Below are 12,976 nucleotides of genomic sequence, written 5' to 3' on the forward strand. Positions count from 1 at the left end.
GTAGAAGCCGCGCGATAAATAGAAAGAATATAGTATAACGTCGAAACTAAGATAATTAATAGACTTAGCTAAACGAATACGCTTAAGGGTCTTACGAGAACGATCCTTTAACACGCGACTAGACATACTATTAGTAGTATATCCTAAGGGATAGAAAGAATAAACGGGGAATATATATACGCGCGATAAGGGTATATTTATATACGGCGGCTAAGGTAGTAGTAGGTCTTACGGATAAGACTAAAAGGAGGGGAGACATCGTATTACGACTATAGTTAGCGGGCCATAGGAGAGCTAGCTACGTTTATATAATAAGGCGGCTCGGAATAATAGTCGGGACGAGAAGTTACTTAGGCTTAGCTTACCTAGAGCATACGTAAGCTAAGTAAGCCTTATATAGATAGATTACTACTTAGGAGCATAGCTTATAAGTAAGCTATAGTAAGCTATAAAGGGGATTACGGCTAGGACCGTGATCTAAGGATAGTCTTTATAGGTATATATAGCTACCTACTTTTACTCCTTTAGATAGATAGCTCGATAGCTTTTAATATAGATCTTTATTACGATTCTATCTTTAATTTTAATTACCTAGTTATAGTCTACGGTCTATAACCTCCGACTTATTACTAACGTAATATACTTATTATTACTTAGACCACGCCCTATTATATCTATTAATATAAACCCCTTAATAGGTTTATCCCTTAGGAATAATACCGGTCGTTATAAATAGCTTATAGCTAAATAAACTAAGATAAGTAGCTTCCTATAGCTTAGATAGCGCTTAATAGTAGGTCGAACTCCTTTATTAATATATCCCTTTTCCTTACGCTATATAGGTTTAAACCGCTATTAATATAGCCTATTACTATAGATATAGGTATAGAGCGCTACCTAGCTAGCTCCTTAAAGGGTAGGGCGTCTACCTTTATATAAAAGCTATAATAAGTTATAGAGTTCTATTAATCTTTAATAGTATCTACTACCTAAGACTAAGAGCGGTAGGCTAATAAGTTATAGGATCCTATAAATAGGTTTATAGTAAGGGATAAGGTCTAACTAAACCTTTATAACTATAAGTTAATAAAGTTAAAAAAGAAGCTTAACTAGCTATATACTAAGTATATAGTAAAGAGGGTACTAAGTTTATAAACTATAGAGCTAAAAGGGATACCCTTTAATATCTATAATATAATTAACGTTAACCTTTTTTATCGCGCTATTATAGACCCCTTACTAAGCTAAGAGATAGCGGATCCTTAACTAGCTACTATCCTCGTTAAAGGGAAGAAGGAGTTCTTAGTAAAAGAGTTATAAGTAGCCTATTAAAAGAATATAAGCCGCGGTAAGAAGCGCGAAGTCCTTATTAAGTAGCGCGGCTACTAAGACCTAATATAAGAGCTAGCTTTTAAGTTTAAGGGCAAGGTAGCTTTAGATAAGTTTAAGGCCCTTTATAAGCTAATAAAGAAGAACGATAGCTTAACGAGAAAAGCTACCCCCTTAGCGGTAAAGTAGCTAATACCTTAAAACGTAAGGAAGACTATACCTTACCCTTAAGAAAGTAATAGGGTACTAGGCCCGCGGCGGTCGCTATACTAGCGTAAGCTATATATATATATTATAGATACCGTAACTATAAATAATAAGTAAGGTATACTTAGGTCGGTAGTAGTATAAATAAATCGTATTAGCTCTTATAAGCGCGCTTAAAGGTATATAGACTAGGCCTAGTAGGCCTTTTTCTTTAGTAGGGTCTTAACTATTAAACGGTTAACCTTATCCTCCTCCTTATCCTCCTCCTTATCCTCCTCCTTATCCTCCTCCTTATCCTCCTCCTTATCCTCCTCCTTATCCTCCTCCTTATCCTCCTCCTTATCCTCCTCCTTATCCTCCTCCTTATCCTCCTCCTTATCCTCCTCCTTATCCTCCTCCTTATCCTCCTCCTTATCCTCCTCCTTATCCTCCTCCTTATCCTCCTCCTCCTTAGTATAAGGCGCGGCCCTAGCCTTAAGGGCGTAGATCTAGCCTTTTAAGCTACTTAGCTAAGTAGTAATAGTAGCGGCGTTAAAGATAGTAGCGGCGGCGGCGGCGGTGCTAGTAGTAGTAGAAGCGGCGGCGGTAGAGGTAGCGGGGGCGGCTACGGTAGTAGCGACGGTGCCCTTAAGAGAGAGAGAGTTAGCGCTATAAAGAGTATAGGAAAGAGAGCTTCTATACTTAGGTATAAAGGCGGCGTGCTTAAGGAACTATAAGTTACGGTAAGAGGCGGCGGTAGTAGTTAAAGCGCGCTTAGCCTTATTTTAGTCCTAACCTAGCTCCGCGGCGCTCTAAGCCGCGGTAGTATAAGTAAAGATAGGCGGCGTAACCTTATAAGCATAGCTATCCTAGGCGTATAGGAAGCAGCTACCTTAAGGGCGGCCGGCTTAGTTAGTATAAGGGAGGGACTATAAGGTATACTATATATAAGGGGAATTATAGGTAGCGCCTTAACCTATAGCGCGCTTATATTAATATAAGGAGTTAGTAATACTTATAAGAATAAGGGTAGAGGGTCTTATAGAGGAGGGCGGCGAGGACCCGCGCTTATTATTATTATCGTTATTATTATTATTATTATAGCGGCCGGTAGTAGAGAGCGTAGCGGGGGCGGCGGCGGCGCGGGTAGTAAAGTTAATAGCTAAGAAGCTAGGTAGCGGGTAGCGCGAAGTAGTAGTAGGCGCGACTAAGGCGGCGGGGGTAATAGGTAGGGTAGCGGGCGAGGTAAGGGTATAATCGATAAAGTTATTAATCTTAGCGGAGAAGTAAGATAAGGTAAAGGAGGATATATTAAATTATTTAAATAACTAATAAAGGGATAGGTTAGCTTATATATAAGCGGTAGCGTATAGCTAGGCGCTAGGAGACTTATAGTTATAGTTATAGCTACTACTAGTAATATTAATAATAATAGTATAGTTAAGAGGAAAGAGTAATAAGGGCGCGCTAGTAGGTTATTTACCTCTTAGCTACGCGCTAAGGTATAATATTAACGTTATAAGGGACCGCCTATAAAAAGAAGGGTAAGGACTTTATATAAGGGTATTTACCCTTAGTATAAGTCTAGGTATTAGCCTAGACCTTAACTAATAGCGTTATAAGGTAAGGTAGGCTATATATATAAACGCGTATTTAGTAGCGGCGGGCGTAATATATAGTTATATAAGGAATAGTATTTTCCTATTATAAAGAAAGTAGTTATAATATACTCTCTTAATTATATAAGCTAATAAGTAGTATATTAATTATAGATAAAAGTCCTATCTTATTAAGTAAGAATCGCTTATTATTATATATATTATTATATATTAAACGGGTTACTAGTTATTATATAATTAGGAATTAAAGGAATATAGCTAGCTTAGAATAGTAGCTAAGACCTCTTAAGAATACCGGTACTTACGCTTAGGATATATAAATAGTAGGGCTATTTTAGAAATATTAAAAAGATATAATAAGGATATAAAAATACCTCTAAAAGAGGAAAATAAAATAAGGTAGTATAAAATATATATTAAAGCTAAAGTAATAAATAAGGTTAATAAATAACCTTTATATAAGACTTATTCCTATTTAGAAAAAATAGTATTAGATATTTAGGGGCTAATTAAAGTACTTACTTATTATAAATATTACTATTATATTTCTTTCTTAGATATAGGAACCTAATATCTAGAAATATACCTTTTTCGAAGAAAAGAAAAAGCTCTAGATAGGTTCTAAGAATTTAAAAATAAGGTAGAAAATAACCCTAAAAATACTAATATTAGAGAATTATTTTCTAATAATACTAAAGAATTTATATATAAAGTAAAGCTCTACTATAAAAAAGAAGGAATTACCTTTAATTCTAGTCCTCCTAGGACGCTTAAATCTAATAGTAGAATAAAAAGAATAAATCGTGCTATATTAAAAAAGGTATAAGCTCTTTTATTTACTACTAAGCTTCTTAAATACCTATAAGGAGAAGCTATTTTAATATCTACCTATTTATATAATAGATTACTAGATTCTACGATAGGATTTAAAAGTCCTATAGTAAAGAGGGATAATATAATACTACCTTTTAAGACCTTCTTAAGGTATATAAGTAAAAGCGGAATTTTAGGAAATTAAGAAATTATATAAGACTATATAATAGAGGGGAAGAAGGAGTATAGGGTAGGATTCTTAATAGAATTTATTAGTAATATATTAGTATATAGAAGTAGTATTAAAGTTAATAATTCTCTCTCTATCTACTAGCAGACATACTATCTTATATAGATAATTATAGTTAAACGGAAGAACCTTTTAGGACTAGATTTAGGCTGCTATATAGCCTTAAGACTAAGGAATTTAGTAATACCTCGAGTATATTAGGAAGTGTCTTAGTTCTACTAATATTTATATTTAAAGGAGGTTGGTCGTGCTAGTATTCTTAAGAGGTCTTAGCTAGTATTCTAAGCTAGATCTATTTCTTCGATTCCCGATTATACTATAACCGGCAACCCGTTTAATACCTAATAACATATAAAATAACGAGCGATTCTTACTCTATAATATAGGATTTTATCTATAATTAATATACTACTTATTAGCTTATATAATCGGGAGAGTATATTATAGCTGCTTTATTTATAGTAGGAACACCGTTCCTTATAGACCTTATATAAAATTAAGACCTTTAGAAGCCTTATATATTATAAGAATAAAGACCTTATAGATAAGCTAGATAATAGAGCTTTTAAGGGATTAATAGTAGGGTATTTAGAAAATGCGTATAAAATCTAGGAATTTTTTAAGAGAAGGAATACTATCTCTAAAGATATTACTATACTAGAAAATAAATTTATAAAAATTCTAGAAATTTCTAGTAGTAATAACACCTTTGATTTTAATTTTACTTTAAATAAAAATAAGCTAGAAAGCTATATCCCTATAAAGGAAGCTATTAAAGAACCTAGAGATAAAAGTCCCTTACCCTTTATAGAAAAAGAGTCTTTAAATAATAATCCTATTCCTACTACTAGTAAAATAGTAGTAGAATTACCTAAGAAGCTAGAAGGGTTTAATTCTAACTATATTAAATACCTTAACGTTAATTTGTTTTTAAACTATAATTTTAAAGAGTTAATTCTAGCTAGTATAGAAAATTAGGATCTAAAAATTCTAAAGACCTATAAATAGGTAATAAATAGCCCTAAAGTAGTATTTTAGAAAGAAGCTATAACTAAGGAAATAATCTAGCTAATTAAGTATAAAGCTTAGGAATTTTCCTACCTCCTTAAGGATAAGGAGGCTATAAAAGGCCGCTAGGTTTATACTATTAAAAGGGATAGTTAAAATAATATAATAAAATATAAAGCCCGTTTTATAATATAAGGATTTAAGTAGATCTATAGCTTAGATTTCCTAGATACCTTCTTAACTATAGCTAGGCCTAAATCTATTAGAATTCTATTATTTTAGCTATTATCTATAAATTCGAAGCTTTATAAATAGATATAATAAATGCCTTCGTATATACTAATAAGGATAGCGAAGTATATATTAATCTTCTTATAGGCTACGAAGAATACGCTCTTAAAGAATATTATTTAAAATATAGATTACTTATAGAGCTAAAGGAATTAAATTAACTAAATTCCTAGACCTATATAAAACCGGTTAAATTAAAGCAAAGCTAGAGAAAGTATTATATAGCCTAAAATAAAGTCCTAAGCTCTAGTATAATTATTTAAAAATTATACTTAATAAACTTAGATATCTTCCTCTTTTAATAAATAAAGGAGTATTTATAAATAAGGACTATAGTATAGCCTTAGTAATTTATATCGACGACTTTCTTATAGTTAGGCCCTCTAAATCTATAATAAAAGAAAGATTATTTAAAGAATTATTTAAATTCCTAGATTAATTTTAAAAAGAAATAGGATCTCTATTATACTTAGCCCTATTTACTAAGCTATATATCTTATATTCTATAATTTCCTATACTAGATTCGCGGTAAAGCCCGATTATATATATTTTAAGGCTTTAAATATAATTTAGAAACATTTAAATAAATTCCCTAGCCTAAAGATTATACATAATTATAATATCCCTTTTACCTATCTATATATAAAGGGTTTTACTAACTCTAGCTAAGCGTTAGATTTAATAGATAGAAAATCCTTTTTCGGTTACTATCTTTATATATATAATAATATAATAAGCTAAGCTTACTTTAAGTAAAAAGCTATTACCCTTTCTACTTATAAAGCAAAGTATATTAGCCTTAAGGAGGTAAATAAAGAAGCTATTTATTTAAATATAATTTTTAAGTATATTACTAAGGATCTATCTATTAATATTCTTAATACTATACCTTTTATTTTAATAGATAATACTACTACTATTAAATTAATAGAAAATCCGGAATTTTATAAAAGGTTTAAGTATATAAGATTAGCCTTTTACTATACTAAAACTAGTATAAGAGAAGGGGAAATTAAAGTTTTTTATATAAATTAAAGAATATAAATATATAAAAATAAAAAACTTCTTATAAAACTAATATACGCTTATAATAGGTACGTACCGCGACTAAAATACTAATTAATACTAGGAATTAATTTAGTAGTATTAATTACCCTTAGTAATAATACTATACTAAGGCTAAGGGGTATATAGATATAGTAGCGGCCCTTAATATACTAAGCTCGACTAAAGTATATAGCGTAAAGAGACGCTACCTAAATTTATATACCCCGATAAAGCGAGTTAATAAACCTAAAGTTATCGCGAAGCGTAGCTTAATTTCGTAGTTCTTAGAGATATCCCTTAGTATAAGGGACCTAAGAAGCTAAAAAATAGGTTTTAAGGAAGGAGCTAAAAGGAGGTATAAAGAGGAGGGTAGGGGTAAAAAGGGAAGTAAAAGTAGTAATAGCTTCTTATAGAGGTAGCGAAAGATAAGACGGATATACTAGTAATAGCTAGAAAGGAGGGAAAACCCTAGTAAAAAGCTTAGTAGTTAAGAGGATATTAATAGCTTCTTTAAGTAGGATCTTCTTTATTAATTAAGATACTAGATAGGTATAAAAAGGGGCGTTAGATAAAGGAAAGAAGGATAATTAAGGTAATATAATAATTACTCCCCTACTATAATTACTACCCCTATAAGAATTAAATATCTCTACCTTACCTATCCGACCCCTTACTTTTAATTTTACCTTTATATATTTTATATATACGTTTTATATCTCTCTTTATAAGAGTTATAAGCCTAGGAGGAATAGTATTCCTATACCTTTTAGCTACTATAAAAAGCACCTTTCTTATATCCCTTATAGCTTCCTTTTACCCCTCTTACTAAAAAAGCCGATTTTTAACTAACTTTTCTACCCCCTCTCCTATAATAATATTAAATAAAAAATTTCTTTACCGTCCCTATAGTCTATAAGACGATTCTTATAAAGCCCTAAGATTAAGATAAGTAGGTAAAGGAGCTATAGGCTCGTATAAATAGAACTATCTATAATTTAGTCTTCTTTAATAAGTAGGACCCTCTTAAGCCCCCTTTTTATCTTAGGGTAATAGAATTTATAAAAGGAGCTTCCCTCTTCTCTAAGCTAACCTCTATATAGTAGAGAGCATTTTTTTACTACCTTAGGTAACTACGAGAGTTACTAAAAGGAATACCTCTATAAAATAAAGCTACTAACTACTACTTATACGGTAATAATAGAATCCGTTAGTGCTATAAAGCTAATCTCTCTTTAAGAAGAAGAGACTCTTAAGTAGTAGCTTTTAAAGCTTAAGACCTCGATAGCTCCCTTAAGGGGCTATATAACTAACCGTATTAAGAAGACCTATATAGTATACCTAGGAGCCTTTTCTACTAGGAACTTACTAGCTTCTTTATAGCTAGCTAAGTAGGAAGAAATCCTTAAGGAAGCTAATTAATACTTCCTAATAAAAGCTCTTTCTAGCTAGTAGTTATAGGATATATCTCTACTAATAAAGCCTATTAGTAACGGTTACTTAACTATCTTTTAAGAAGCTAGCTAGGAACTAGATAAAGAGGCTACTAGAGTATAATAGTAAGTAGTCTTATTCCTTCGTAGCTAGCACTCGACCTAGATAGCTCGACCTACTACCCCTATAGCTGCTGCAGCCCCTATTACTATAGCTCCCGCTACTACTATAGCTATTGCCCCTCCGGCTCTACCTCCCTCGAGAGCCTTAACGCCGTCGTTAACTATAGCTGCTGCCCTGGCCCTAGCTACGTATCTTACTCTAGGCCCGGCCCCGGTCCCGTTAGTTAGACCGGCCTAACTAGTCCCTTAATAGACCTTTTAGTCCGTTAGTCGAAAAATTAAGGAACTAGTTAAAATCGAACCTCTTTATTAAAATTAGTAGTAAGGTATAAAGAGGGGGGGTTTTTAAGCAGACCTTCTAAATCGGGACGAGGATTCCTCGAAGAAATAGAAAACTAAAAGACGAAATAGCTGCCTAGCCTATAAATCCCTAGGCTATCGGTTATTATAATACTAGTAGGTCTTTAAGGAAAACCGACCTAAAGGAGTTAACCCTTTAAAGAGGCTATAAGAAATAGTATAATAGTCTCTTAAGGAGGACCCCTTATTATAAAAGAAGATAGACGAGATTTAGGTTACTAAGAAATAGTAACTAATAACGCCGCTGCCTTTATTCGAGCCGTAAATTTAAGGAAAAATTATTAGTATAGTAAATCCAGCCTTTATCTTCCTTATAGATTAATAAGGCTAAGACTAACTATTAGAGCCCTCCGATTATCCCTTACGAAAATTAGCTATCCTTAACTTTAGTACTTCCCTTAATATCTATAATATACTCTTATAATTCTAGTCCTTTAAGAAGGTAAGGAGGGAATACCTTATTACTAGGGAATTAACCGTATAGATAGAGGGGTATAGAAGGGTGATTTTTACGATAAAATTACCTAATAGGACTATATAAATTCTTCGATAAAAAAGGGTAGCTTTTTGCCCTTGATTTTTAATAAGCCTAATTTCCTTTTACCTTCTTTAAGAGGAAGGAATCTTTTAAGACACGAAGTCTAAGCCTATAAGGCTAGTCTAAAAGAATTAAACGATTAAGCTTATCGAGGAAAAATTCAGTTAATTTATTTTTAAATTCTAACCTATTTTTAAGAAGGAACCTCTTAAGAAGTTAGCTTTCCCTACTAAGAGGAATAGGTCTACTATAAAGGACCCTCTTCCGGTAGCCTAAGGAGACGGTATTCTTTAGTATATATAACTTAGTTACCTAGGCCCCCTAGCTTTATATAAGCTAGGCTAATAATAGGGCATACGAATAAGGGGCCTAAAGACTATTAAATATAAATACTATAGCTATAAGAGTCTTTAACTATTATAGGTAATAGGCTTAGGCCGCGGCCTAAGCCGCGTAGTTATATACGGAGGGCCGGATCCTATAAGTATAAGGGCGGGCTAGCCGCGTATAAAAGAGCTCTATATAGCTTATTAATATTATCTTATAAACGGTACCTACGTATACGCCTTTGCCTACTCTATAATAGTATAAGCTATTAACTAATAGATCTAATAGATATCTCCTTAGAAAGGGTGCCGCTTCCTTAAGGGAGTACCCCGCTACCCCCTAGGCGGATAGGAAGTATTATAGCTATCCTAGAAGCGATTAAAAGCGCGACGGCTAGCGAGAAGAACGAGGTTCTCGCTATACTAAGGGAGCCGTCTACGAGACTAGCGTTAACCCCTACGACCTTAGTAATACCGGTTACGGCGGCAGCACTATTAATATAAAAGCCGCTTCCCTAGCTAACTTAGGACGGTAAGCCTAAGTCCTTCTACTTCTTCCTTAGCCGGCTATAGACGAAGTTTATAATAAATAAGAAATAAGGCCTAAATAGCTATTATAATATAGCGTGGTATTCGCTCCTCTATACGCTACTAGAGCCCTAGATATAGTAGATCTCTAGATTCTAAGATAAGGGCGGCCCTAGAGGTAAACGCGACTTATAGGACTTCTTCTAATACCTTATATATACGTTCGGCAACGTATAGGAGCGGGAGAAGGCGTAGGATAGGCTATAGACCCTTAAGTAAAGGGACGGGTAGACCTTTAGCGAATTCCTCCTTAACTTCGAAGAGACGCTCTTATAAGTAGCGGGAACTATAGTATAGGAAGATAGCGCGAAGCTTATATAGTTATAGAACTTAATTACGCTAGCCTTATAAGAGCTACTTATCCCTATAATTATACCTACTAACTACGGCGAGTATATAAGCTAGTTAATAAAAGTAGTATAGGGCTATAAGTAGACGCCACGTTTCTAAAAGCTTTATAAGCGTATACCGTATAGCGGCGATAGGATTACCGCCCCTCTATAAGAGGAATAGCCGACTATCGATACTAATAGAGATACCTTAATATCGGCTACCTATACGGACTAAGCTAAACGCGGTAGGAAGTCGTCTTTAAATATCCCTTATACTATCCCGCTTTCTAAGTAGCGGGCAAAGTAGGTAATAAGTAAGGAAATCGGGAAAAAGAAGGCTAACGGCCGCTACCTACGTTATAGCGCGTCTATATACTTTATATTAAAATGCCCCTTCCTTTTAGCTAAGCGGCCTATAATAGTTTAAGTAGCGAGGATAGAACCGCTCCTTACCTTAGACGATAAAGAGGACTCCGCTCCCTTAGGCCTAGAGGAAAAAGAGTAGCTCCGGAGTAAAGACGGGCTCTAGAGCCCTAATTACTAGCACTAGTAAAGGAAAAGGAGGAATTATCCGCCTATATAGAAGAGGAGCCTACTTTAATATAGGTTATAGTTAATAACTCCTTGCCTATCGCCGCCCTTATAGACGAGGGCTACTAGTACTACGCTATAGTCGATAAGGCGCTTATATAAGAGATATAAGTGCTAGTAGAAAAGATCGCCCTAAGGTAAGTAAAGGGCGCCTTAAGCGTAATAGAGGGTATAGTAATTAAGGGCATTATATAGCTAGCTATAGAGGTCGATAGTTACTATAAGCTTATCGTAGCCTATATAATCCCTTAACTAGAGTTTCCCTTAATCCTCGGGAAACCCTAGTTATTATATATAGAGTTATACTTAGTTCTATACTAAAAGAAGCTATAGTTTAGGCCTACGTAACGGTAGGTCCGCTATAACGACGGTTTTATAAGCGTAGGACTAAGTATATAAGCTTTATACTTAGTATAAGAAGTCCTTACCTCTATCTTTATAGGAACTATATGATAGTTAGAGTAGGAGGAAGGCCGGGTAGCGGCTAACGTAGCGGTCTATATAGCTAGCTTAGCGGATATCGATAAGGCCCTCTAAGCGAAAAAGCTAAAGTCGCCCTCTAAGCTATAGTAGTAGATACCGGAGCGCTTTTACGACCTCCTACTACTATTTAAGTCCTAGGAAGCGGATAAGCTTAACCTATATAAGCCGGGGGTAGACTATAAGATCGTACTCTATATTAATAAGAAGGGGTAGGAACTACTTATATTATTTAAACCGCTATATAATATATTATACGCAGAGCTACTAGTACTAAAGAAGACGCTAAGGGACCTCTTAGATAAGGGTTTTATTTAAGTAAGTAGCTCTAAAGTAAGAGCGCTAGTCTTATTCGTACGTAAACTAAGGGGCGGGATATAGTTTTATTATAACTATAGGGCTCTAAACGTAATTATAAGGCTAGACCGCTACCCCTTACCCTTAATCTTAGATATACTCTATAACCTTTTAAAGGCGAAGTAGTTTATAAAGCTAGATATAAAATAGGCGTTCTATAAGGTATAGATCTTAAAGGGTAATAAGTAAAAGACAGCGTTCTATATACGCTATAGCTTATTTAAGTAGCTTATAACGCCCTTTAGCCTTTTAAGAGCGCCCGCTACCTTCTAGCGTTATATTAATAACGTACTTTAGGACTTCCTTAATAAGTTTGCTTCTATATATATAGATAATATCCTTATCTATATAAGCGGCTCTTATAAGGACTATATATAGAAAGTATAAAAGGTCTTAGAGCGCCTTTAACTTTATAGGCTCTACCTTAACCTAGATAAGTGCGAATTTAAGGTTAAGAGGGTTAAGTACCTAGGCTTTATTATCTACGCTAGCGTAGGTATATAGGTAGATCCTATAAAGATCTAAGCGATTTAGGACTAAGCTACCCTAACTATATAGATAGGTATATAAAGCTTCCTTAGGTTCGCGAACTATTATAAGATATTTATTAAGGGCTTCTCTTATATTATAATACCCTTAAACGAGATTACTAAGAAGCGGACCGCCTTTTACTAAGGGCCTATATAGGAAGGAGCGTTTTATACGCTTAAGGACCTATTCTCTTAAGCCCTAGTACTACTTTAGTAGGACTTTAACTAGTCTACGTTAGTTAAAGCGGACTATAGCGGCTAGGCACTTAAAGGAACGCTCTCTTAGGAGGTAGATAGGCAGAAGTAACCGGTAGCGTTCTACTCCTATAAGCTAACCTTAGTAAAGCGGAATTACGCTATTTATAATAAGGAGATACTAGCGATTATTAGCTACCTTAAGTAATAGTAAGCGGAGCTCCGGAGCTATAAGAGCTTCGAGGTTCTTATAGACTATAGGAACCTTAAGTACTTTATAACTCGCTAGTACCTCTTAGAGCGGTAAGCCTACTAAGCGGAGTATCTCTTATACTTTAACTTCTCGATTAAGTACTAGCTAGGGCAGGACTCCGTAGTCCTAAATACGCTTTCCTAAAAGGATTAAGACCGGCCGACGGGAGCAGATATCGAGGCCCGGGATCTATAGCTTATCCCGTAAAAAGCGCTATAGACTTATATAAAAGCTTCCTTAGTAAAAGAAGGCGCGGCGCTAACGGATAAGCCTTCCCCTATACCTTTACCTTAGCCCGGCGAGGAGGGATAGACCGGCCTAAGGGCGCG

General features: G+C 34.4%; 1 protein-coding gene across 1 annotated transcript; it reads right to left on the minus strand.

The window, feature by feature from the left end:
• Window positions 1-1,730: 1,730 nt before the first annotated feature.
• HRG_06391 (uncharacterized protein) lies at window positions 1,731-4,288 on the minus strand (the record flags this gene model as incomplete). The annotated part of the gene is made up of 2 exons (XM_044864862.1): window positions 1,731-1,985; window positions 4,283-4,288. 2 exons carry the CDS (start codon window positions 4,286-4,288, stop codon window positions 1,731-1,733), a joined length of 261 nt encoding a protein of 86 aa, XP_044719802.1.
• Window positions 4,289-12,976: the final 8,688 nt, after the last annotated feature.

Source organism: Hirsutella rhossiliensis (assembly GCF_020360975.1).
Source record: "Hirsutella rhossiliensis strain HR02 chromosome Unknown scaffold00006, whole genome shotgun sequence".
Classification (NCBI taxonomy): Eukaryota; Fungi; Ascomycota; class Sordariomycetes; order Hypocreales; family Ophiocordycipitaceae; genus Hirsutella; species Hirsutella rhossiliensis.